Source organism: Takifugu flavidus, chromosome 22, assembly GCF_003711565.1.
Source record: "Takifugu flavidus isolate HTHZ2018 chromosome 22, ASM371156v2, whole genome shotgun sequence".
Taxonomy (NCBI): domain Eukaryota; kingdom Metazoa; phylum Chordata; class Actinopteri; order Tetraodontiformes; family Tetraodontidae; genus Takifugu; species Takifugu flavidus.
The window spans coordinates 4,550,122-4,577,207 of record NC_079541.1 but is presented as its reverse complement, the minus strand read 5'-3'; the positions used below and the strand labels follow the sequence as shown (position 1 = coordinate 4,577,207).

At 41.6% G+C, this 27,086-nt stretch overlaps 2 protein-coding genes across 7 annotated transcripts in view; one reads left to right on the top strand and one right to left on the bottom strand.

Annotated features, from left to right (window-relative positions):
* Positions 1–21,344, bottom strand: part of exoc4 (exocyst complex component 4) — a 69,006-nt gene extending 47,662 nt beyond the window's left edge. Inside the window, exons 1-11 of the mRNA XM_057023132.1 lie at positions 21,277–21,344; positions 20,698–20,835; positions 19,963–20,152; positions 19,531–19,725; positions 17,616–17,809; positions 16,059–16,168; positions 14,423–14,523; positions 14,148–14,302; positions 11,083–11,263; positions 5,082–5,227; positions 4,881–4,969 (exon numbers count right to left, since the gene is read on the bottom strand). Of these exons, the coding sequence (XP_056879112.1) occupies positions 4,881–4,969; positions 5,082–5,227; positions 11,083–11,263; positions 14,148–14,302; positions 14,423–14,523; positions 16,059–16,168; positions 17,616–17,809; positions 19,531–19,725; positions 19,963–20,152; positions 20,698–20,835; positions 21,277–21,329 (1,552 nt within the window). The 5' untranslated portion in view covers positions 21,330–21,344. The remainder of the gene's footprint in view (positions 1–4,880; positions 4,970–5,081; positions 5,228–11,082; positions 11,264–14,147; positions 14,303–14,422; positions 14,524–16,058; positions 16,169–17,615; positions 17,810–19,530; positions 19,726–19,962; positions 20,153–20,697; positions 20,836–21,276) is intronic.
* Positions 21,345–23,829: 2,485 nt separating this feature from the next.
* The window catches only part of chchd3a (coiled-coil-helix-coiled-coil-helix domain containing 3a), a 44,265-nt gene continuing 41,008 nt past the window's right edge, over positions 23,830–27,086 (top strand). For 5 of the 6 annotated variants that reach the window (XR_008948361.1, XR_008948363.1, XR_008948362.1 and 2 more), the window contains exons 1-3: positions 23,830–24,065; positions 24,515–24,925; positions 25,235–25,328. Coding sequence is in view for 3 of the 6 variants with exons in the window: in XM_057023136.1 (XP_056879116.1) it covers positions 23,985–24,065; positions 24,515–24,925; positions 25,235–25,328 (586 nt within the window). In the remaining 3 variants the exon portion in view is untranslated. The remainder of the gene's footprint in view (positions 24,066–24,514; positions 24,926–25,234; positions 25,329–27,086) is intronic. The other variant, XM_057023138.1, reaches the window with a different exon arrangement.

The window sequence follows — 27,086 nt, the reverse complement described above, 5'->3', positions numbered from 1 at the left end:
TTTATCATATTTTGTTGCACCTGGGAATAGATCGGGATATTCCCACAGCTGTAGCTAAATTGTGTTTAATAATCTAAGTCGGATTTGGTTTAGATGTGCATTACCCATAATGGTCCAAAGGACCAGATATGACAGAATGTAATGGGAAATATACCAGCAGCAGTTCTGTCACTGCTCCAGAAAAAAAGCAATGCAAAGAATCTTCATTTTCATGACAAGGGGCTTGATGATACAGTGCAGTAAAAGTGGAATATTATTATTACAAGTCACGTTGCATTTTCCACACCGTCTCCATGCTGCACTCTAATTTCTGAGCTTCTGTAATTAAATCGCAGATACCGCGGCAGATGTGCGCGGGGAAAGAGTGCCGCACTGACGTTTTAACCAGTATACCGGCATGGAAATTAAGCGAAAGCAGATTGAACACGGCGATCAAAAGCGAACACCACGGAAGGGCATATGCGCGCCTGTGTGCGTCTTTCCACAATATGCAAAGCCGCTCCATATTTGCTTTCACACTGAACGCAAATAAAGGCTTTTCACAGTAATAGCCTGTCAGGTAACAGAGGTACCAGGTACTTTATCTACAATTTCAGTTACGCCGCTGCAGGGGCAAAGTGATTCATAAAGGTCTGGCACCTGAATAAGAGCAGAAAACATGTCATTTTCTCGTGTCACTTTGGCCGTGTGCAGGCGTGTAGACCTTTCTACAACATGTCATTCAATTAGGGCATGCGTTACATTTCATCTATGCTGACAGGACCTTTTTTTCTATGGCGCACACACATGCAGAAGTAGAGCTCTCCGGTACAAAGGGTGACCTGTACTTTTTCTGAACTCTGTTGGGAAAGTTACAGGAAAATGAAATGAAGTATGCTCCAAAAAGGTAAACCAGTGATTACCTACACAGGTTATTAACGGCTCTCATATTGTCATATTTTCACGGTGAACACGCCCTAAAGCGCTTATAAAGGCAAAAAAAAAAAGAAAGTCCTCTGGATTCATACATTATCTATCAGCATGTAGCAAACACAAAACAAGAAATTATACTAAACACACAAACAAGGAAGTAATGTGTTTTCCCGCACCAAAGCTAAGCACCCTGAAGGGAGCAAATATTGCTACATCCTATTTCATGCAGTCTTCCTTCTGAGCCATGAAATGATGAATATATGATTTTTTTGAGTCATTAGACTGACATTCACGCACGGTGACTCGAGATAAAAATACAACACATTGCTTAGTTTGACAAGGTTTAACTGTTTCAATCTGTTTTAGCTCCGTTATCAGGTCTTCCACGCTAGAATACGCCTAGAAATCTATTAAAACGTCAATCTCCAAAGAGCAAACAGCAACAAAGGAAAAGAGAGGCGTGCATTAAACATTAAATCACAAAAGTGAGAGAAAGAAAGAAATGGCGGATAAAGCTGTGCGTCAATCACAGCTAAGCAGGCGTCTTCGACTCTTTGGTACCGCAATCCTTTAATAAATATTGATTTTTTTCACCTCCGAGTTCCATCTGAGGTTCCGTTTATGAATATGATAAATCATAATTGCAAGTTCGGGGGAAGTCAAGAATTGATTCACACTACTAGATGAGGGAACAACCATTAGCCTTGACATCAGTCAGCACACGGGAAGAATAAATGATCGGGAAAAAGAACCATTGAAAATGCAGCGCCACCACTTCCATATAATTAAAACTGAGTGATGAGCTCACACTGATGTTGAAGTGGAATGTAGTGGGGGGCGATGACAGTTACCTGGACAACCTCCCGGGAATGACGGTGGACAGAGTTTCAAATAAAGAATGTCCGGGAATCACACTCCCACTGCCCAAGCTATGCGACATCCCACATACTGTACCTCTACAGGAACATGCAATTTCTTGGCGTTAGAAACACATTTGTGCATTCACATTTTCAAACACAGGGTGATCAGCATCTGCCAGCAGATACCCCAACCACAATCACCTCCACCGTGCCTCCCACACCATGGTTTTTTTTTTTCCATTTACACCTCATCTTCTTTCCTTCCCCATCAGGGTGTACAAACCATCTTGACAAGGAACGCCGCTTCAAGTCTGCCTCGGCTCTGGCCCCGTTTCCCTCCTCTTTCATGTGAATGTGATAGCATTATACATAAACAAGAAGCCCATAATACAGTGTAGTGATTCTTTTCTACCTCAGACAAAGCATTAGATGGGTGGGCCGAGAGAAAGACTGAGGGAGGGAACATTTTGTAACCAGACTGGAGTCAGCTCGAATGTTTCTTTTGTTTGCTGGAGACCGTGTGAACAAATCTATTTGAATATCAAAAAGAAAACCAGGATTGTGAGAAATACACTTGCAACCAACTTGATTATGAATACATCTGCGGAGTGGAGGGAGGTCAGGTGTGGCAGAGAGCTGGGAATGGAAGTAGCACTCTGAAGCAAAGCATGTTTGTTTAGAGGCGTATCTGGGGGCCGACGTGAGGTGATAGACAGCCTTTTTCTGTATGGCCTTCACCGGGAGAGGAGGGTTGTCTCTTCAAACGTGGCCCGGGGCGAGGTAATACCGCACAAAATACAATGAACAGCCAAGGCGCTAAAAGAAATACATTCAGAATATAATAAAAAGCCTGAAAAGGCATTACTGACAGTGTGTGCATGCTGCACACTGCACTTGTTATTGGGATATATTCCACCTCACAAGATGACCACTTGGGCTCCACTAGTCACCCGCTACCTATAGAAGCAATAAAAGTGCAGAGGGCCAGGCAGAGTAAAGGCCTGGAGACATACATTGGGAATATAGGATAACACCTCCATGGCTGGAAAACTGTTATTTTCATAATTTATTCATTGGGAATGTGATTGAAACTGGGGACTCTCTGATTCTCAAGTACTGGTTTTCACAGGGCACAAACAATCCGACGAGCATGACATATTTTGACAGGCAGCTGAGGATCTAGGATATACGAACACCATGCAGATGCTGCTGCCCCATCTCGCTGCATGCATTTCAAATACATATTCCAGATGTGGCTACATATGGAGCTGTAATTGAGTCTTTAGATGAAGCCATTGATTAATTGAAGCATACCAGACACGTTTCCATGGAGAAGGCTCGCAATTAAACACCAGCCGCCCCCCCTTGCATGTGCACAAGAGGCCTGGGAATGCACGCCTGCATGTGGTGTATGTGGCTTGAATGTACGGTGCTCGGGAGACGTCAATTAGCAAACCTATTTCAAATACAAGGCCGAAGGAGGTTAGAAAGTCAATACATAAGAATCAGAAATGTTAGCGTGCTGCTAAAGGATGCCGACGTTTTCCTCTTCCGTTGCAAATGGCGCATAGCTGGATTTATACTGAACAATTAGATTTATTTAAAAAGCTGCACGAGTGACCATCTGAGGTATTAACTATATTGACTGGAAGTCAGACAGAGAAAATAAGAGTTGAAGAAGCTCCACATCAAGGGACACACATGACTACGTTTTAAGTGTTGAGCCAGTTGGACTCATCAAGTCAATCTTTCCCTCAGCCACCGTCCCTGCTACAACTCTAATGTGAAGTGAGAGAAAATCTCCCTTTTCACACCATCTGAATACATATTTTTCTAATTCCGTCTTTCAGAAATCTCTTAATGGATTCGTCGCTGGACCTTGATGAAAACAATGACTTTTAACCTTCTTCTGTCTCCTTCCTTCCCTCCATCCATCTTCCCCCCTCCGTCCATCTTAGCAGACTTATTTCACTTTCTAAATGATTTCTTACTCCTTCAATCTCTTTACAGCCAATTCAGGCCCCAGCCTTGGCTTGTGTCCGCTGCTACGCATTGTGACAGGTGAAATGAAAGCCCAGAGAAATCTCATCTTCTTATAAACGCTCCAAGGCATACAGCCAGTCAAAAAAAGAAGCATTTTTCCTTTTCTTTTTGAGTTGCCAACAGTCGGGAGAAAAAGCGTGAGCAGTTATTTGAAGACCATTTGGTTTTATTCCTTAATCCCCAGTTAATCAGCGGTGTTTTTTTTATATATATGACACCCATGTACCACCTGCACCGAAATGTTGTGATGACAGTCGTGTGGTAGCTTCTATTTGGATCTGATGTGCAGCAATTTTGCATATTTAGAATTTCAACTGAGCTAAAAAGATGTCTTAATTTTTGATCATCTTACAATTATCAATAATTATGCTTTTCCTGCATTTCATATGGGTAATGGACAGTTTTTACACGTATATGGTTCCATCTGCTGCCTTTTTATCTAAGTAATATCAACAAGCTGTACAGGTAAAGGACAGTAGCGGACACGGTGTTGCTAGGCACACCCCAAGGTCACAGGTGGATGAAGAGAATAACACAGAAAGAGAAAGAGGAGCAGAGGAGACTCCAGGGTTTAACTGTGCAACTCACCCTCCCTGTGCGTGTGTGTGTGCGTGCGTGTGTGTGTGTGTGTGCGCGCGTTCAAGGCCTCTCCCTTGAGGCAAAGTCGTCCAGCCTCTCTACCTCTCGCCAATCTCTCCCTCCGCCATGTCTCCTGCTGCTGCACACTCTGTAATCCTCTCACAGAGAAGACCTTCCTGAGCTGCATTATGCCCTTTCCTTCCCATCTCCACTGTACCTGCTGTAGTACTACACTCGTGCTCGCTCCAAAACCCTTTCTTTCCACTGCAGCGAGATCCCGCTACCCTCTTTGTTCTCTTACTTCTTAAGGCGCACAAGTAAGCCCGTTCTTACGTGGACACCAGAGTCCCTCTGACCCAGCAATCTCGGCCAATTTTTCTCTTCTTTGTTTTCCTTGTGCTCCACTTCGAGGCCATTATCTCCATCTTTCAAACCACCTCATAGATCCCATCCAGCTGTTAAAGAGACAACCAGGAGCCTTCTCACCTTGCAACTCTCCACTTTTGCTGTACAGCTCTCTCCTCTGCTCTCTCAAGTAGGCGCTCATACTGATAGCGTGGGAGGACGACTCAAACCTGCGCAAAAGGTCAAAGGTTTACCTAAAGGAAGTGGACAGCTTAGCACAAAAGGCAACAACAAAAAAACACAAACTTGCAGAGTTGCGGAAGAGTTGAAATTGACCCTTACTTGAAGAGCGATTGCTTCGCCCTCTGTGGTTTCTTCTTGGAGAAAAATGCAGCAAACTCACTGCCGGTGCTGGAGTATGAGAGTTGGGATGATGGCTCTGTGGCGCTGCGGCTGTTCTTCACATCCAAGTACTCCATCAGGAGAACCTGCGTGACCATAAAGCAACAGGTCTCAGACATAAGTGCGCAAGTACTATTGCAATTTTACAGCAGATGCACTGGACATCGGCAGAATGAGGCGAATCCTAATCCTTTTCAGATATGTTGTTAGTCTCATCTATGAGAAGGATCAAGAAACGTGGAATATTCAGACTAATAAACCATTATAAAAGACAAAGAGCTTCGATTCATCACTGGCTTTCTATTGAATTTAGGATCAGCAACTGGCCATTGAGTTGCATTTCGCAGCCATTCTATTTATAGATTATGCACACAAATATATAGAAATGCATCAAGTTACGCTCCATTTCTCCAGCGCTCGCAAAACAGAAAGCCAAAGTATACTTTGAGTGGGGTCAAAAAGTTCCAGCAGCCTGGAAACATAATGCATCATTTAGCTTCTGATGATGTGTTTGTTTCAAATGGTTGGATCATTAGTGTCCCTAAAATGGATTTATACAAACTTAGGTGGCATCCACTGTCTTGCTTTCCAAAGTTTGCACTTTCATCTAGTAAAATCACATTAAAACGCGTCAGGGATTCGAAGGAGATGCAGGATTTATGGGGCTGGTTGAGAACTTCACCCCCGGTTGAAAACACCCTCCGTTTTTCCACTTACACCAGTTTGACTGAGCCCAAAGTATTATGCAAATACTGATTCAACTCAGCCCAAGTGTGGAGTCAAACCATTTGTGCCGCAGTAAAACACAAATATGGCTGCATCCACTCCAAAAAACAGATAAACTTGTAAAGCATATGATCTTTGAGACGAAAAGATCAGAGGGCCGCGCCAAGTTCTTGAAGCCCGTTGCTCTCACCCGTGCATGTGATCCATGGTGGAATCCATCAGTGCCCAGAGCTTCATGAAAAACTTATCAACCTCTAACAATAGCTCCAGACAAGCACATTGGAACTCAGGTCAAAAAAGAAAGTTGACTTCCTCCACTCCATCATTACATCTTTCACGATCCCCATTTCATCGGCTCATTTTTCAAACCTAGCGTCTCGTTTCTCACATTTCTATTTTCTCTCATTTGCGCTGTCTATTTCTGTTCATCGGCCCTTTCTCCACGCTCTCTCGGCGAATACATGTGTTCTAAAATTGTCTCCCGTTTCTAATAGCTTCATAATTTAGCGGGGCCATTTAGCTCTTGTGTGTAATTCTAAGGCACAGTGTGGGTGAGCCCAGAATGGGACAGGAGTAATGGCCAGCCAGATGGAGATCCATCTCAACCATAACGACGTAATTAACACTGCAGAGAGAACCTTCCTTTCATGCATGGGAAAACCTGAACATATGAGCATCGATATTCATTTATATGTATTCTCTTGTGATTGTATCATGACCAAATATTCACAAATACACAAATGTGACATTGTCGTCAGGATAACTAGGGTGAGCAAACCACCTTAATGTTACTCTAAAATTATTTAATTTACTTTTACATCACTCTTTTATTTTATTCTACAAGTGTTTTTTCTTGTCAGGATGAAATGTTTTACAACTGCTTGGACTTCTTGCACAGATACAAGTTGGAAATTGTAACATTATTCCAACTTAAAGGCTTGTTAATAAAGTGATTCAGTGTCAAAACACTTCAAAACAGTTGATGTGATTTGTAAAAAAAAAGAAGCTTTCTTCACCTTTTCCAACCCCAAGGTCTCCACCAGCCTCATGCAGAAGCTAATCCTATCAGTAATATATACTAGAGATGAGCTTATGCTACAAAACCCCCCACTAGTTTGCAAGCTAACACCCAGGATGACTTAATGAAATGTCAGCGTCGGGCTGATGCAGGAGCGGCGACCCTGTTTAAATTGTATTAGCCCAGAGACACACCGTGAACTTCGGAGGCAATTAACGTGGCCCTAAGAACAGATTTTTACAGATGGCGGGACCACATCATAGAAAGAGATGAAATGACAAACATATAAGGGTGCTTGCAGAGTTAAAAGAGGGGGGGAAGTATTGGTGGAAAAACTGGCTCAAAGGAAAGTTGAGAAAATGAAAAACTCAGAACACCTCAGGATAAAGAGGTCTGCTAATAAGTTACTTTGGAGCAAACAAGTGTAGCAAATTAGTGTTTTTCTTCTTACAAGTGGATGGGCTATCTAAATATATCCCAACTTCACTGAGTAAAATAATTAGAAAGAATACAAATTTGGGAACAGAGGAAATTTTGTAGCGTGCTGTCAAAATAAACTGCTGAGTTGAAACAATTACAAATATACAAAGAAACACATTGAATCAGAATTTCTCAAGTGTAACTCGAAAGCAGAGATGCAGACTCCTTTGAGTTCAGCCTCCTATTAAAAAATTGGGGGCTCTCACTCTCCACAGTGTCCATTAGTGTCCCAACAACTAAGAAACCAGTGCAATTAGGGATAGATCTGGACTTCACCACTTTATTTTCTTTCCCCCTGTTTCCCTACATGTCTCTCTCATTAAGTCACAGCAAAAGTGGCCAAAAGACTCCCCCCATATCCGAACAATTTGTTCTGTCCTTAAAGCTTTATTTGAAATCGACAAGTTCCCCACTAAGCCGCATAGCTGGTGTCTGGTCACAAATCATATAGAGCCCGGTCTCTTTCTCTCCGGTTGAAAGAGACTGCAAAGTCATCAAAGAAAGTTTTTTCCCCTTGTACAGCTCGTATTGATTGTGTTCCTGAAACTCCAGTTACCTTCACGGGCTCTGACAGATCCTCAGCCTTAACTCATCTCAAAGCTGTGAAACACCGGAGTGCTAATCAGTAGGGTTCACACCAGGAGGTTCACACCTGTACGTTAAAGCAGCCACCAGGAGGTTCACACCTGTACGTTAAAGCAGCCACCAGGAGGTTCACACCTGTACGTTAAAGCAGCCACCTTAAACACTGTGCTAATTCATGATTAGCCTATTAGGTTGGTTAATAACATATTTTCCAATTATACCTGGAAGCTATCTTTGCTTTTTTAAGATGTAAAGCAGCACAGGCATTAAGTCTTATAGGAATGGGAACTAAATTTGGTCATAATGCAAATGAAATAGACATGTTGGGGTCAAACCTGGATTGTAATGTAAGTTTGCACCATTTCTTCAGTAAAACGAGAAATTAGGCAGATTATCCCAAAAACATTCAGAAGCGGGTCATTGGGCCTCTACTGTCTCCACAGGTTTATATGGATATGGACGGGTCGGGGGACGCAGAGTAAAATCAGATTCAGGAATGAGGACTCCACTGGGCCTCAGTGATATGTAAATACGACAGCACTTTGAAGGGCAGAATAAATGTGACACATTGATTAAAATGTTGGGCCGATAACAACGTAGCGATGCCTGAGCTTCATATCTAATTAAAAGAGATCATTGTCTTCTGGCTGCACTCTGGCAGTTCAATTCGCCTTGTTTATGCAGAGGCGATGAGCCAAGAGCCAGCAATGCATATTTCACCCACTGGTATGGAATGATAGATTTCTGGCACAGACACACGCTAACTCAAACACAACATCACTAAGTTTTGTCTAAATTGAGCTATTAAATGATTGAAGTAAATACTACTCTTCTTAAGCGTCGAAAACAAGTAAAAGAAAAAAAGTCGAATAATAACCCAGAAAACAAATCTAATAGTTTTGTTTTGCGAGCACTGGGTCTCATTTTGAGCTCAGTTCTTTCAGGAAAACTTGCTATTTGTAATTGTCTGCTCTCATTAAAAGTGTGATTTGCACGCTGGTCACACAGTCGTGCCAGACAACAGACATGGCGAGCAGTCACCCATCACACCACTCTGCAGAAGGCGCACGTGGCGAGCTAATTAACAAACTCGTACGTTTCGCGAGCAACGGCTGACAAGGTGAACGGGTGAAGCAAGAGCAAGAGGACCTGCGCACCAAAGCTCGATTAATAGCACTGCTGTGGACTGGTCTTCATATTGAATGCATAGATCCCACATTCTATGATCTATCTTTCTAAAATTTTGACATCTTATTAAGGATTCATGCTACTTCCTTGGCACCTGTTATTTTGACAAGTTTTAAATCTATCAGACTGAATATTGCTGGTCTTCATGGGTACACATTTGAAAAGGAAAGGCTGTTTAGTATTAATGGGTACATAAAAATTCCATTCACAGAGATGTCTTTGATAACAAAAAATTGACCACTTTGAAGAATAGAAGACTTTCTGATGGCAAAAAAGGGAAAGGTCCACACATAATGTCGCGATAAGGAGAAGCGAAGGCACACAGTGGTCCACACTTGGAAATGTAAATTTGCTAATGGTGTGGATAATCAATACCTTTACTCGCGCACGTTTGACTGCAAGCCGCATTTCAAAATGGAAAGTGGCATTAAAACACTCTTTCTAGTATCGGGTCTTTCATGCTTTGAATCAATACTTGCACATTGAAATTAAACGCCAGCAGAGGCATCTCCAGAATTTCTGAGCAGGGATTAGAACCATTACGCCGACTTTCAAAAGCTTGTTTACCTACTCGCTATTCTAAGCCTAGTGGGGCGTCAGTCACACACTGATGAGCGGCGGTCTTCCACCAGGATCCTACACTGGGCTGAGCCTCGTGTTTTTCTCTGTTCATGCATCTGTCTGAGAGTATTTCATGTGAAAAGGTCAATCTGGTTTTCCCCCCCTTAAGAAGCGTGTGGGGGAAAAAATAACACCAGTGGTATACTGGGAGGTTTCAAGGATAGGTGAATTAAGTATGAAGGGGAAAAAGGTACACTCAGGACAGCTGTGTGTAGGGTCCTGATTTTTACAATACTCCTCATAAATAACCTTTTGGAAAATTCAAAAATAAAAATCCTGCTCTGATTAAATTCCTTTCTTTCCACATGCTATTTGTCCTTTTGTCGCCTTTTAGTTGATGACAAAAAAGGTAAACTTGTTCTAAAATTTGATCTGTAAACCAAAAATGGTCCTAATTACAGAGGAATAAAACACACAACAAGGATAAAACACAACACTGAAGTGGTGTATGTTGTATCGACAAGGAAAAATTTCAATTATCTGCAATTATTGTCGCTTTATAAAAACAAACGAAGCCCAGAAATCTGAAGCCGCGTTACATGTTACTGCCCCCCCAAGTGTCTGCTGCTGTGTGATAATGACTGTCTCGGTATCCAATAAAACGCGACAGAATCACTGTGGGAGTTGTGCAAATTTAATTTCTCTCATTGCTGATATGCGACTCTCTAGGACAGAGTCAGCTAAACAAAGGGGCTCGGAAAGGAGTGTGAGAAGAAGAAAGCCTGATAATGAGTTTAAGAAGGAAATTACAAAGAGCAAGAGGGGTATGCACACACAAGGTGCTGGGGAACTATCACTCAGAAGCATGAGAATTCATGCTGGAAAAGAAGGGAAGAGGGGAAATGGAAATAAAGATGGAGGGGGAAAAATAACAGCGTAATCAGCAAAGACTTGAAGAATGGCAATAAAGGTGGAAGGACGAATGTGGGCCTTTCTATCGATACAATCAGTCAGAAAATAATAACATGTGTGAGTGAATAAGAAACCCTCATTTCATGTAATGAGTATTCTAATCAAGAGATTACATTATCTCCCATCACAGAAGCCAGGGCGAGTGGCGCCTCTGGATGTTGGCACTGAGTGCACGTTGGGGAATGGCTCAAAACCTGCTATAAGTCTTGGAGCTATTACAGGGCATCCCTATGTGCAATCAAAGCCCTGGAAGGCATACAGCCAAATATCAAATAACTACACCAAGAAACACGCAATGACTGTTATCCCACCAGACACAGCGCACAAGCATTTGCATTTGATGTCGGCTGGGTGAACAATTCCCTTTTTGAATGGGGAGAAAACCTTTTCCTCTTAAACTATTTATCTGACCTGCAGTACTGTCTGGATCTTGGCGGAGACATCGGCCTGCTCATAGAGCTTGATGCCCTCTTCGTGTGCCCCGGATGGGCTTTGGACCACGATCTGCTGCAGGTGAGCCAACACCACGCTGTGGGCCTGGGCCACCGCTTTGAACTTCTCAAACAGCAGCTCCAGCAGATCCAGAAGAAGCCTGTAGAGGGAGCCAGAGAGAGTAGAAAGGAAGTGATGAACGCACAGAGAGCAGAGTGAAGAACTAGATAAGCAGACCTCTTAATCCAAATAAAAATTATGCTTTCATAAGTGGTGTTTATTGAAAGATAAACAACAGTCAATAATTTGGTTTGTAGTAAAGACAGGGCCACAGACAAGCCACTTTCTCCTCCTCAGTCACACCATGTTTACACATGCAAACTAATTCATACTACTAAAATATTAATTACTTCATATGCAAAAGTGAATCTAGAGTGCAGTTCCTGTATTTTCATGAAAGAAATGTTGCAGTTATTTGAAACTATTTCAACCTGGCATCAGTGTGCTACCCAAAACAGATTCAAACGAGTTACATTCGTGAGTTCTAATTGGCTCTTCCTGGAAGAGAAGGCATGGTCAAATGCAAACAGACCTTCCACTTTAACCGAGTACTACAGAGACTGCATTGGAAAGTAACAGTTCCCTCATCTACGCTAATGCTTTCATACAAACGGTCTATACTGGCTTCATCCAGAAGGACAAAGCTTTCAAAGTAAAGAGTGAGCATAGTGTGCATTAGCTGAACATGTACCTGGATCAGTAAGTGCCTATTTCATCTCAGCAGAGCCACTGCAGTTACATAAACAGACACAAAGGTTGTATTACGCAACCATTTTTGTCTAATATTTGCATTTGAAAGATTTTACAATTTACTCGTGGGGATGCGCGTTTAATAATGCAACTGATGGACGAAAAACAAATCAGTGGAAATCACCGCTGCAGGGATACATCAGAATTCTGTGAACAGACCGTGCGTAATCGTGGACGACAAGTTAATACAAATGACTATTTCAATGCTGGAGAAAATAAAGGCGTGGAGGGGAAAACGGTACTGGGAGCGGGCAAGGCTTCCTTTAGGAGCTGCAAGGATAATGTAAGGGCAAGACGGATGGCTCACTGGGGCACTTGGCTTGGCTGTCTGTCACTACCTGGCAGCAGGAGAAAGTAAACGTTATTAATGGAAAAGAAAGCAGGCACAAATCACCATAAGCTATAACTCAGCGCGTGAAAGATGTTCATGAGACAGAGAAGCTGCGAAATGTCAACGACTCAAGAAATCCCCTCGGCCTCTCTCCTCATCTCTTTCTCTATCTTTCACGCATTAAGAACTGAAAACATTTTATTCGGTGCAGTTTTGCTGTAATTTCTCAACACTCCCCAACATATTTCATAGCCCACCCTCTGTACACACACAAACTCTGGTGTGCCCAGTCCTTCTCATTATCTCCCAGTGGAGGCCTTCCTAATCCATATTGTCTGTTGTTCAAGACCTCTATTCTCATTTCCCCTCAAGATCGAAGCTGACATGTGGAGCTGATGAACGGTCGGGAGGGACGAGAGGGGAGTGCTCGCACGGACGTGCAATCTCTAACTAATTGACCACAAGTATTTCTGCGCGTGCACTTTGTTTCGCTTTGGGAGGACGATGATGAGATTGCCATTAGGTCAGCTGACAAGCCGCAGACAATGGAATGGTGTCAACGTTGGCATTTAAGAGGGGTCTAAGAACCTTTCAGTCACATGAACAAAGTCCAGTTGTTTCCCAAACTTCTCAGGAGCAAAGAAATGCACGATATGGAAAAACCCAGAGAAATGACCAGTGCTCAGTCTTGTAATCAATCTTGCATTTGAAATTCAGGGAATTTATTTTAACGCCTCAAGATAAAACTGAACTGATAAAAATTCAACAAGATTGAACTTGGCAACGCACTTAGGGGGCTGTAGTGGCCGCCTGTGACTAAAAGTAAAAAATCTTGTAAAAGAAGTTAAAATGCACATAAATGGAGCTATGTGGATATGAGCTTAAAGCTAGTACGCATGGTTTATGAGTGATTATGTATTTCCTCCGAGACTGCAGCGATATATAAAATAATAAATAAAATAGTGTGCAGTATGCAAGATCATGGTTCCACGCAAGTGGTACATTTGCAGGAGTTTCCATAGCAACAAGCCTTGAGTTTAAATTGAAGTGAACGTAAGCGGACCTGGCTGTGCGTGCATCCAAAAACAAGCCACATTAAGTGCTAACACACGGGCTAGCTTGAAGCAATCTGTAAAAGTGTGGTGCCGGGAATGAGCCACGCACTGCCCTGTCACACCGAGGTCAGATGAGATTCAGCAGGCAACTGTGAGAAGAAGGCAGATGAGGCCAGGAAGAACATCACTGACAGAAAACAAGACGTTGCTCTTAAATGGTTCAGGATCAGTGGACTGAGACCCTGTGTTTGCCGAGCCTGCGCGCTCACGGTGTGGATGTGGGCAGGAGAGGATGTGACTGCTTTTAAAATGTACCAGTCCACTCCAGCAGGTGAGGCTTTGTGTGTGTGTGTGTGTGTGTGTGTGTCCTTAAGCGTGGCCGGTCTGGTTTTAAAGCAGCAGAGGATCTGTTTTCATGGTCTGAGGCAGGGGTGAATCCAGTTGTCACCTTTACAGTGTTTCACACCTGGTTGCCTGTCTGACTATGAACACCCTGAGGCTACAACCCAAACATGAGGCCGGCTGCCCTCACTCCCAGCACTAGATACACAAAAACATTTTGGCATCACCAAAATTGTGAACGCCAAGATTCTCAAATTGTAAACAAACATTTTAATTTATCCATTGGTCATGTCCTCTTCAGTGAACCTAGATATTCCATTATTCTGTATACCAGAGATTGGAAAATCCAGGCCTTGGTGGTCGGATCCAAGCCGGGCTTTGTGTCCTACCAGGCGGAAACTGCTTTCACCTCAGGTGAAAGTGGTGTGTCTTCCCGTAGGATAGAAAACCCGGCTTGACTCCGGCCCACGAGGACTGGATTTGCCCGTCCCTGCTGTGTACTGTACCTTGGCTGGCTCTCCTGAGCCAAGCTCTCCCCTCTCTGATAAGCATGGTCTGCTATCTGAGTGGTGGACCGCTTGACGATCTGCTTCAGCTCTGGTTCCAGGCGCTCCATTATGGCCTTGATGGTCTCTGGGATTTTTTTCAATTTGGCAAGAGCCTGACATAAAATGACAACAAAATCCGTGAAGGGTTTTCCATATGCCCAGAACAAAATAAAAGCAGCATAGAGCATAGGACGGATAGAACATAACGTGCTGAGCGCTGCCTGTGTGCCTACCTTGATGAGGATGCCCATGAACTCGGCGCTGTTCTCCTCGGGATCCACCTCAGGGAGCTCTGCTTGGTTTAATTCACGAACATCTGGCTGCAGCTCACGTACTGAGTAAGACAGCGATTCAGTGGAGATATAAAAAATAGGAGAGAAATAAAAAGTGAACTTGCACTTTTATAAACCAAATGTGCGCATTCACATTGAGAGGATAACCCACCCTACCTATATATCTAATAACAGTTTCAGCTCCCTTGAAAGAGCAAATCACACATATGCAATTTTATTTTTGTAATAACACACACCTGTACCTGTCTTATTACCTTGTCCACCCCTCCACTCCCTATGCTGTCTTCATCCAATTTAGCCACATTAGTGGCTAAATTGAGAGTGGCAGCATGGAATGATGCTCTAATTTCCATTAGAGGGGGCCTCCCAATTTCCCATCAAGGCACGTTTAGAGAGTTAATGTTTATGGCAAGTTAATGGACTTTGCGTGTATTTCCTCATTTCCTCCATTCCGACTGTAGTTTGTGTAATAATTATGACAATTACTAGCTACAAATGAGGTGCTTTAATGCTATTAGACAAAATGGCAAGCTAGGCGACTGATGGAAGTTGGCTGCTGTGTCGTGACCAATACGGTTAGCATGGTGGTGCAGAAGCACTTATTGCCTGGCGATGGCTAATTAACAGCAGCTTCTATTTGTATAACTTGGAGAAAAAGTGTTTTATTATCTTAGGGTGGAGAAAGCAGTAGAATTTTGTAAAAAAAAAAAAAAAGGAATTATTTGCTTTTCTGAATAAACAGAAAGAGCTGAGTTAAAGATATTTTGCTAAATGACAATTAGCCATCAAATGTAACTTTGATAAGCCATTCATGTTCTTGCCAATATGTGAATGGTGCACTAATAAGGCGATTAACATGGAACACATTTAAGAGTTGCATCTCAAAAGAAACCATTTGTTGCCGAGTTGCAATGTCGGCGGTGGGTGGTGAGCAAAGTGCCGTGTTTAATATAAGAACACCAAGGGAACGCTGAGTTATTGCAGGATTAACTTTTTTTCATTATGTTCTTGTTTGAGCTCCTCTGTGCTCTGCCTGGGTGGAATGCAGTGCTGATTCTACAGTACACCCCCTACTGCTGGAACAGAACCCATACACACCCATAGCGTGCATTTTCACCCCTGTTAGAGTGCTGGTTACCAGTTTGGGAGTAATGAATGTCGCTCCCCCGCGGTGATGAGAGAAATGTTGGGTTAGTGATTGTATCGACGATAGCAAGGAAGATAATTATAACGTCACCGAGGGACTCATATAACGATCTTCATACTTCATAATGTTATGACACATACTGGAGAGAAAATGCACGAGTGTGCGTTTGGGTAGAGTTGAGGGTAAAAGCAAATTATAAAACTACATTAATTCAGATTAGTGCTGAATTTGAGGACAATTTTAATGCTACAAAATATATATAGGGATCAAATGGGTTGGCAATTCACAAATGATTTGGAGCCAGGGTGACACTAATAGCTTCAAGTTATTAGCGTTTAAGACACCTAAAAACAGCTTTGCTTGTACAGCCGTTTCAATTTCCAAATAAAAAGTCTTTCTTTTCTATCTGATATCATCTAAGAGCTGTACCGCTGCTTGATCCAGGTGTGCTGAACTGTGACGAATCCAAGAGCTTGCGTGGGGTAGACATGCTGCTGGCATCCAAGATGGGGATAGGAGATGTGTCTTTAACTGCAGAGCTGCAAAAGGACAATATATGAAGAGCAAATGGAACAGATTTCAATTGTGGTTTTTCTTTTCTTGACTGCTTTATTCCTTTTGGGGTCACAGGGAGGTTGCTGGAGCCTATACCAGCAACGTTCAACACCTTCCTCAACGATACCTCGGCAGGACTCTGAGGGTGCACTAAGGGGGCTTTGGCACCTCCCAAATTCTGTCCACACTGGGACTTGAACCGGGAACCCTCTGCTTCTAAGCCTAGTAACCCTATGGGCAGCTACCACCAACCACTTTTAATCGCGTTCGTGAAATATATGGCAACTGCACAACCGAAACATTTGAACTGACACTAAATGGAGAAATGGTCTGTTTGACCAACCATCCATAGGAACATTTTGTAGAAAAACACCTGCATTTCTTTTTTCTTTTTTTAAATCTACTGCTATAACAAAGGCCTTTTCTGCTTTCAAATGATCCATTTATCAAGCCCTAAGCCAGGGGAGGAAGCAATTGGGGTCTTTTAGGCTGCGCGGTATAAACACAAGGTGCCTGCTAAGTGACTGGGCTGTATGGAGGCTGGTTTGTTGTTAGAGGCGACGCGATACAGGAAGGCCAGGGATCTGTCACTGGCTGACCCCCCGTAATAAATCATTGTACCTCACCAGCCTACTGCCACCATAATTACAGCGCCACACACGTGCACATGCTGAATACCATATCCACCCAACACAGGATCACCGGGGGAGTGTTTGAAGCCATTTTGTTGTATCAGCCCTAATCAGTCAAACTGCTCGATGAGACCTTAAACTGGCAATAGACATATTCAAGATTATTCTCCTAGTGGCTGCGAACCCTATTTGAAGCTTCACTGGTTTCTCATAATAACTGCGGATGCTGAATTCTGTCGTCTTATTTATCAACTGATACTAGGTGACATTTTCACCCAAGTTTAAAAGAAAAACTCCACGGAAAAGAGCAGAGACTGTATCCACATATCTAGCATCTTTATTTTCTATTATTTTAATGGTATTTGACTTCATAAATGATGTGGGCAGCACGTTTTTTTTTCATCCGACAGTTTGGGCGCTCGCACAACAAAGCAGGGAGGAAAGTTATACAGGATCTAATTGTTTTTGCCAGTAATCGGTACGGCACCATCTGTACTCTGGCCAATTGTCCTGGCAACGGAGCAACTTTTAATGAAGTAAAACCAACGCGGTCGGAACTTTTCAAACGAGGCAACCTTTTAGGTCAAATTTTTGTAGGCTGCACAATAAACGCGCAAAGATACTCTCATACCTCTGAGAAAACTACCGGTAACTGCCAAGAGAATTATGTTTTCAAAGCCATAATAAATGTAACATCAGTTATAAAATGCTGTTATTCCCACTTCATATATGACCAGACCGGGTCAAGTGAGAAACATTGAATGAAAGAACTGATTAGTCTCAATTTAAGGTCATTTACCCTGCATTACGAGCTGCATTCTTGTCCTTGTTCTTGTGTCCCAGCCGACTTGTGGATTTTATGTAGAGATGTCGATGCAGCTCATCAATGAGCACGTGGTGAATGTTGAGCTTCTTACTGTGGAGTTCCAGGCGCAGGTCACCAAGCCCTTCCACCTGAAGCAGCGGGCCTTCTAAGGACTTCACTGCAGACACCTGCACATAACAGACAAACTGCTCACTCCCTGGTAAGAACCAGTGCTTCTTGTCTCTCTGCATGCCTCAGCATACTCTCCAGAGTCACTCTATTTATCCAAATCCTCCATTTATTTTTGCCTCTTCAAGCCGTTTTGCTAGCAAACTCAGCAGCAGCACTGCAATTAATAAATGCCATTAGTTAAAATGTCTCCGTCTACATGGGTAGCTATTTTTGTGCACATGTGTGCACTTTAAGGGCACTAATGGGTAGATGATAGCACTGTGAAAAATATTTGCATAGCCATGGCAAGCTACAAGCAAATGGGTAGCTGGAGGAAAGACATTGGGCAAGGGGCATCGGTCAAGTGTATGTTGATGCAAATGAGAAGCACATTAGCCAAAATGAGCTAATGCACTGTGTGGTCAGCCCCCTTTGGCTTAATATAATAATTCAACTTGTCTACAAAGCTTTCTGGCTGTGTGTGTGCATGTACACCTTTTACACCATGCATAGATGCATGATTATAAGTGTGTGAATCATTTAACGGGTGCACGGCTGTAAGGGGGATATCTCATTACCATTGGGGAGGAATGACAGACTAAGACTGGTTAACATCATTAGGAGGGCAGGTCTGTCAGTATAATGAAGGATATGAAGGCACTCGTGGATTGTTTAGGGCCGGGATGTGGAGAGACAGCGTGAGTGAGGAAGAGCGGGAGTAGACACCCCCATGAGGTATAAGACTGACATTCAATATCAGACAGAGGGCAGAGTCTGAATTTTAATTGTCAGCCCTTAGAGATAAGTGTCATCAAAACACAAACTCACACGCGCACAAACACACAATCCTATGGACAATCAGAGCATAAAGAGAGAGGCTAGGAAGTGTGTTCCTTACTGATCGCCACACGCCCCCCAGAATATCCAACCGAAAAAACTGAAGGATTTGAGAACAAACAAGACAACAGGGGACCAAACTTAAGGCTGTGTAGCAGAGAATATGAGTCTGAGTCAATGAGCAATGCTGAAGCTGCTCGTTTGCACTAATGGAAGCAATAGAATTTTCAAAGATGATAAATGGGACCAAGAAAATTATCTGCAAAACTCCTAATTCACCTGTAAAGGGAGATAATGAGCCGGTTATTGAATTTAGGTATGTAAGAAAAGCAACACTGTGTAAAATGTGAAGGGCGGGGAGTTCCCAGCCTCTTCCTCAGAGGATCCCAGACCTTGCAGCCCCAAATTCATACCGATCAGGTTGTTTCACACCGCACACATTCAACTAGGATTAAACCCTTACACTACTTATTTAAGAAATAAATACATGTATGTTACATCAATGCAACTGTCAGCATTACAAAACTCTTTGCAGTAGTTACTTCTTCCACTTGAACCATTTAGAAAGCACTCAGCGCAGGCTGAAGATCCTCTTTTCTCTGCACCCGCAGAGTTAAATTTATTGTGTTTTAGGCGCACTCTGCCACTTATGCTATCTCCGTTTCTAAGTATGACCTCATTTTAGCAAACCAATTATTGCCAGAGTCTGAAGGACATTGCCTGAGAGTGACAGAATGGATGGAATAAAGAGATCCAAGGAACGGAGAGATGCAGACTTGAATCAATGCAATCCTCCAAAACTCACAGGCAAACAAAAGCACTACCCTCATTGCACTTGTTATTATAAATACAGATTTTGGAGCCAATGAGTTTATGTTATTCAAATTATTATTGTACTTACAAGCATATCTGTGCCATGTAGATAGTGCTTGCTGGCCATATATGCCTCCAGCCGTTGAGGCACCTGCTTGATGCTTTCAATTTCATCCAGAAGCTGTAGGACATGCTTGTGCTCAATGCCCTCTATCCACAATTTTCTCAGCTCATCCCGTTTGCAATGGAGCAGCATCTTACAAGACAGCAGGTTCTCCTTCACCTATTAAGCAAAGGGAGAGATGAAACGTACAATTATTAGTGGTAGCTGAAATACAGCAGTGTCTTCAGTGATCTGAAGAAAAAGGGTTATAATGAATGAAAACATTGGGTCAATGTTGTAAACAGAAAAAGCATTTCTAATCAGTAGAAGTAATTAGATGTAAATATATAGCTACCGTATATAAAATGGATCAGTAGGTGCATTTTGTCAGACATTTTAACACAGAAACCCATTAACCTGTTTGATCTTGTTCCGGGAACTGGTGATGCGCTCTGTGATACTCTGGTATGTCCGGATAGCAGTGGTAAGTTCTGCATAATGCTGAACAATTAGTTCATCTAAATCTCTGTCGCAAGTCTCAAATGCCTCCTCCAGACGTCCCTTCTCCGTCTCCCTATCCTGTACATCATCACTGCTGGACAGAGTCCTGTATCATAAAAGACGGAAAGCAAGAGTTGAACGAATGTATGACTACATCACTGATTTTGCACAGGGCATCGATGTTGTGAGTAGGCGACAGAAAAGTGCAGGAAATTATATCTAAAGGCAAAGGTAGGATGGGATACAAACTCATTCAGGCAGCAAATGTAGGGGTTAAAAACTGAATATGATTTTTACATCAAATTAAATATCATGTCAATTATTAGTATACATAATGGTATATTAGTGCAGTTAATGGCTAAAACAATCAATGATTTTTCATATTCGATGAGTCATGCATTGACAGATATTAAAGCTTTAATAGTCTTTTAAGAGCATAAAAAGATAACATTCACGCCGCACAATTCAAGCGTAAATATAACGTGGGAGGACTCTTTTTTTAAAGTATTTTCAATACAGGAAGGACGTCGCTAATGTGTAGCTTTAGCATGAAAGCTAACTGTCAAGCTGTATCTGTCCATGAATGCAATCAAAATTTGTAGACGATTTAACTGCGTCATTATTTTGATATAAGGAGATGACAAACCTTACCTTATGACCGAGATTAGCAGACCAGAAGGGTCTTTGTTTTTATTAACTGTGCTCCTGTATCTCCCTGTATCAGCTGCCATTTTTCCAGCTGCGGCACCCAAACAGGAAGACTGACGCACGTGGTTACACCTTGGAATTCTGGGAGTTTGAGTTTAAGCAGTGAGAAAATCCTCGATCAGTTTGATGCAGTTAAAACTGTCCTCTGCAATAACTACCCCATCAAATTTTGATGAAAGTATACTACACTAAACGTTCTATATTTATTATTTAAACTATAATTAATAATTTCAGTCCCATTCCCCAAACTGTATAAATATACAGTATACAATATATTGTGTTAATATGTGATATTTTTCTGGTTTCAAAAAAAGGAACATATTTTTAAAACTATGGCTAAATATGGAAAACAGATAATGTATGCAAACAAATAGAAGTATTTTATTGTACATTTGAAATGTTACCTTAAAAAATTGATAAAGGATAGGTTGAACAGAGGAAAAAGTGAGAAAAAGAGTATGTGTCAATGAGTTAATTGGTTTTCCCATTTAGAACATAAAGTGCTAGGTTTGTGTGGCTTACCTGTGCTTTATCTCTGACAATCTTTGCTGTACCAGTAAGAATGAGAAGGGCATTGATTCTGGGCCAAGATGGGTCGATTCCTTGAAGCCTGGACGCTGATTGATGTGCTGGTGGTCTGATGAGATAACACTTTGTTGTGCTTTGTGTCTTTAGAAAGAGAGAGAGTAAGAAAGAAAAAAGTGTGCCATGTAAAAGCTGCTATTTTTTTTCCCCGGGTCCAGGTTTAATTTTAAGTTCTTATCAGCTTTCCCTGCAGCCCATGTCCCATCAACCGCGTTAATCAACAGGCCATCCTTTCTTCAGCCAGCTGATATCAAGGTTATTTCTTTCAGCTTGATGTGTGTGTGGACATTTAGCGATATGCTATGATGGATTCGCCTGTGTGTGAAAGGGCAAATAGGTCTTTGTGGAACATTTGTAGGTGAACAGTTAACAACAACGAATCGACAGAAGAATTGGCATTAGATTTAATTCTTCAGTTACTTGATGCTTAAAGCCACTAAACATTGAATAATGGTTTGTTAAAATCAGTCCAGATTGTGGCTGAAAATGTGTCAAATTAAAAGGGGTCTCTTTCCAAATCTTCATTAAACTATAACTTACTCACATTTGCTTGCTTTTAGGAATCTAATTCCAAGTAAATAGGGGATCCACGACTGAACTTTAGCCTGTGGATTCATATTGTGACCATAGAAACTTGCAAAATATTCAGAGTAATTATTGTTGAGGTTTTTAAAGAAATTGCCGGAGCTTAGGAATTTTCTCTTCTCATATTTCAGTACACTGAACCACAATGCATTCCTGAGAGGGGTTGGATTGATTTATTTGTTTGAACAGTACTGCAAAAATGCACGAGGCAGAAATCACAAATAATAAAATAAAATTGCATTAGATTATCGTGGTGGGTGTGAGAAAGATAAAGTTTCAAGGCTGATTCTTATGAACTGTCATTCCTTATAATATCCCCTTCTTCTCAAAACATATCACATTTCAAGCTGTAACTTTGTGTACTACAAGGCAATATTAGTTTCTGAAACTGATATGGCATACAATATTAAAAAGAAGGTATCCAACATGCAATGATTGAACACATCTGCAGCAGACTTTTTTAATACATCAGAAGATTATTTTTTCTTCCCTGTGTACCTATAAATCACATATTTGTGCAACACAGGACATTCATGCATTTTTTTCCTTCTTTGTATACAATATAGCCAAAATGGTCTCAAAAGTGTAAGAAATGTCATATTACTGTGTAAGAACAGTGGTAACTTTTCAGATTTTCATATTACTCAATTGCACCAATAAGAATTCAATCATAATACCTGTTTAAATGAACACTTTTCCATCTGTCTGTGTTGGCTTATTTTTAATATGTTTGTGACTGCCGGCTTTTAACTCTGGACTTGATTTTGCTGTTTCTAATTGTGTTTAACTGCTTACCACCGATGGTAGAAGTAATGTTGCTTCTGTTTGTTCACATCTAATCTTTTGTGTTTGGATTTATTGTGATGGCCTGTTACTGACTTTAAGCTTCCTAACTGACAAGTGCAGGCATCAATATCTTACCACGTCCTCTTTTGACAGCAGCCATCCAAACCTGAGGTGTTGATGAGAGATTTCATTTGACTCATGTTTTCCACTGAGAGCACCAATACTTAACATGGCAAAATAAAATTTGCATTTATTGTCCTCACATTTATCCCGAGGATGAGACAATTTGATGTACAACCTGCAAAGACATACAGAGAGCAATATCAATTATGTGATGACAGTAATGAGCAGAAATTACATTTAGAAGTGATTTAAAACTATGCTCAATGGGAATTGGGCCTCATCTCTGGGGTGTCCAGGACTTTGCTGTCGCCAAAGAGCGTCATTGCTTTTCTTTCGAGTGACTTATGCCAGTGGTTTATTTGTACAAGTAAAACCAAAGGCCGACAAGCTATAATGCACGTGATGGAGCCTTTCGGTTTAATTTGCCACTGCCACCACCACAAAGAGAAAGAAGTCCTTGACTGAAATCCATAAAAGAAAAAAGGAAAAAAGGAGATTTAAAAAACCTATACAAATGCAATATTGCTTGAATACAATTTGTCCATCAAAGTATCATTTTAAAATTCCTCTCAGACTACTGTCATTAAACTCCATTGTCAATGATGTTGTCATGATTATGAGCATTTAAGTCCAATTATAGGCTATTTAAAACATATTTTTACCCTTTACCAAGTGTGCTGCCACTTTCATGACTTTAACGAAGGATCTTTTCCAGACACTATTTTGTATTTATTAGTGTTTTGGTTTATGTGTGGAATTTATACATTACTTCCCATTAAAAATTCTACCCATTTTTATTGATGTGTTGTTGGTCTTTTGTTGTTTTATATTCGTAATCAAAAAGCTAATATTGGTGGAAAGATGCAAGAAATGCTGATCTGACTAAGAAAGTTTGACTCAAAGAGTAATTACATCGCTTTACCTCCCATATAGACGAACCAATAGAAATTATCGATGTACAGAAGGATGCAAGCTCTTGTCCAATCAAGAACGGCGTTATTCAACTACGTCATACTAAGGAAGCGAATAACTGCCAAAGTACTTTTGGGCCTCGGTCATTAATTTCTATTTCCAGTGGTGCTCAAGGATACTGAACTCAGTTGGACAGAGTTCCTTTTAATAGGTAGAAAACATACAATCTGCGGTTTGACATGGGAGGCAAAAACAGTACCCACCGCGTGTCATTTGAGTCAGATGAGAATGACAACATTACTGTGGTGAAGGGCATACGGGTAAGTGACAGCAACACAAACCAGCATAATGTTGAATAAACAGCGTGGAAAGTGCAGCCGCGGCCGCGTCTTCAAGGCTAAAAGCTATAACCAAACCAGCTATTGTTAGCTGCGTGGCTCGTCTAGATCTCTCAGGATTAGCTAAGGTGTTGTAACAAGGAGGCCGTTGCTTTCATTGTAAAACCACGAAGAATAAACTAACGTAGTTTGATAAAATACAGCTGAGGTATAGAAACGGGGCAAACGTTTGAATGTCCTTGTGGTAGTGTTGACGCTGACGTCACGAGCCTCGTGTTCCGCTGTCAATAAAAACATGAATGAAAGTGACATTGTTTATTGTCCTCGCCCTAAAAATGATGTAGTAGTCCAAAATTACAATTGTTTTCTCTAGCTAATTCAGCCCAGCCATTTAGCTTAAGAGCCTAATAAGTTTGAACTGTCTGTTGCAGCTGTCTGAGAATGTCATCAACCGTATGAGGGAAACTTCCACTCCTCCTCCTCCTCGTAAACGTGAAGATGTTCCACCTCCACCACCTCCCCTCCTGCGTCCAGTGCCCCCCCTTTTTGACCCAATTACCTCCTTGCCTCCACCTCCTCCTGTTGTTGAACCCGTGGCTCCACCTTCACCGCCTCCTCCGACAGAGCAGGTAGCAGCGCCCACTATTATTGAAATGGTGTGCCCATCCCCATCGCCCATGGCTGCTGATAAAGCTGTCCAAACACCTGCTTCTGAGGCTGCTGTGGCACCCGCTCTGCCTAATAATGTTGCTGCTAATGAGCCAGTTACTTTGCCTTCAACTCTCCTGCCGCCTAGTTCTTCCCCTCCTGTGGTTCCTGCTCCCTGCCCTGCTGCACCTGAGGTAAAAGAGGATATTACACATTCTCCTCTTGCTGTAAATCAGCCCATTGCTTTCACTCCTCCCTTAAACAAACCTTTGGTTGAACCCATTGCTTCTTCATCTTCACCTGAACCCATACCATCTTCCCATGCTGTCAAGATTGAACCAATCCTTTTTTCCTCGCTTCCTGAATCAGAACCCCTTTCTTCCCTCACTGATTTTGAATCTGTTGCCGTCGTGCCGCCAGTCCCTCCTCCTTGCCGGGATGTTGCTGCACCTCCCTTACCTGAGTCTACTCCTCCTTGTGAACCATTTGCCCATCCTTCTCAGTCTCCAGTGGAACCAGTATGCTCTCCTCCTGTTGCGGAGCCAGCAGTAGTGTCTGAGTCCAGTTCTGCCCCACCACCTCCTCCCGCACCAGCTGGTGAGTTGGAGTTGAATTTGTAGAAATTTCACAAGTATTAACCCTAATTTCTGGGGAGGTGCTAATAAGTCTGATGATTGATCTCCTCAACACAGACCGCAGCAGCAATGAACAGGTCCTCCTTCACTCTGCGTTTCCTCCACAATTCTGTTTATTATCTTCTGCTTGTGGATCACTTTGAGAGAAATTGATCCAATAAGCCTAAAAATATCAGAAGTATAAATTTATAAAGTTTTAAACGTACTCTGGTAGATGGTTATAAGAATTTTTACAACCTCGCATGTTTCCTGATCAAAACAAGCACAATATTCACCTTTAATTGAAATCGTGATTCTGGATTTTTGACAAATCAGACTGAATTTCAGCTTCTCCTACGTAGAAGAAGCAGAACAGCTTCTGTAGACCTTTTATGACAATAGTCAACTGCAGGAGAAACTTATTCTTTGCTATAGTTTATTCTGTCCTGAAATGTCACTGGCACATCTTCATTAGTATGAATAATTAGAAGCTAAAGGTTATAAAAAAATTGAACTGTTAAAGGATTTATTTTAAGTCCAGTTTCGCTCAATTTTAATTATGTATATTGTGTGGGTGTTTACTTTGAACCACATTAAGGCTTAGGGTCTCAAAGTTTGCTTACAGTTTGTAATTAGTCTTCTTTTTAAACGTGGGCCTTGCAGTAGCCTTAGTCATATTATAATTCATTGCCATTCTCTCACTTTTAATGAAATGATTAATTTTTCTCTTGTAATACTGTTAATAAATTGATGCCGTAATTAGCGTCCCTCTCTTCTGCCTCCGACACAGTGGAGCTTCATCTGTCATTATTAGACATTTGTTGTATGTGACGGTATCAGAAATAGTGAGTTTAACTATCACCGTTCTTCAATTCTTAGCAATATATGAGATTCTTTTTAACTTTTTATAGTTCCCCCATTGATGAATTCAGCTGACCTCCACAATTAACAATTGCTCATATGAAATTTGTATTGGTTTTATGGCACTTTAGTGTCTTTCATCACTTTGTTTTATGTGTCAGGTCTGCATCATGATTCTCATATGAGAATAGCTCTCATTATTGTTGCTATTGTTGACAGAAAAGTATACTTTGAAACTTTACAACCAGCCAAATACCATAGCTGGGCATTTACGAGGCCCACGGGTGCCTCTACATTTATCAGAGATTGAAAACTGAGTTAAATGTGCACTTTCAGTAAGCTTTTATTGGAAAAATTACCATCGTTTGAATCTCCCACTGCTGTTATTTTCAGTCAATCTGGAGTTTTTCAGGCTAAAATAGTTGTTTTTTCTTCTTTTATTTGACTCATGCTAATTCATGTTCTCAAACGGCCTCCTTTTCTTGTTATGATCTGTTTTTTGCTTATTTTAAATTGATTATTACTGAAGAAAACAGAGTCGGCTGTGTTAAATTCAGTTTAACATAAAACTGGAGGTGTTAGATGTTACAGAGCACTTTTTCCACTGATAGTTGGCAGCATCCAAAAGGCACCTATAAGAAATTAGGTGTGTTTCAGACTTGCATTTATTGCAGTATTCGTCAGCCTCATTGCCTCTGGTGTAGTGAAACAGCACCTTTTAAGTTTTCTAACTTGTCCCCGCGCAACAAACAAGGGAATGTTTGTGTGGGTGGTTGTTTGGGAAGGACTGATGAAAAAAGAGCTGATTCTTTCTTACATAAAGTTTATAGGAGGTTGTAAGAGGTTTCATGCACGACTTGAATCCAAGCTCTGGCTTTAA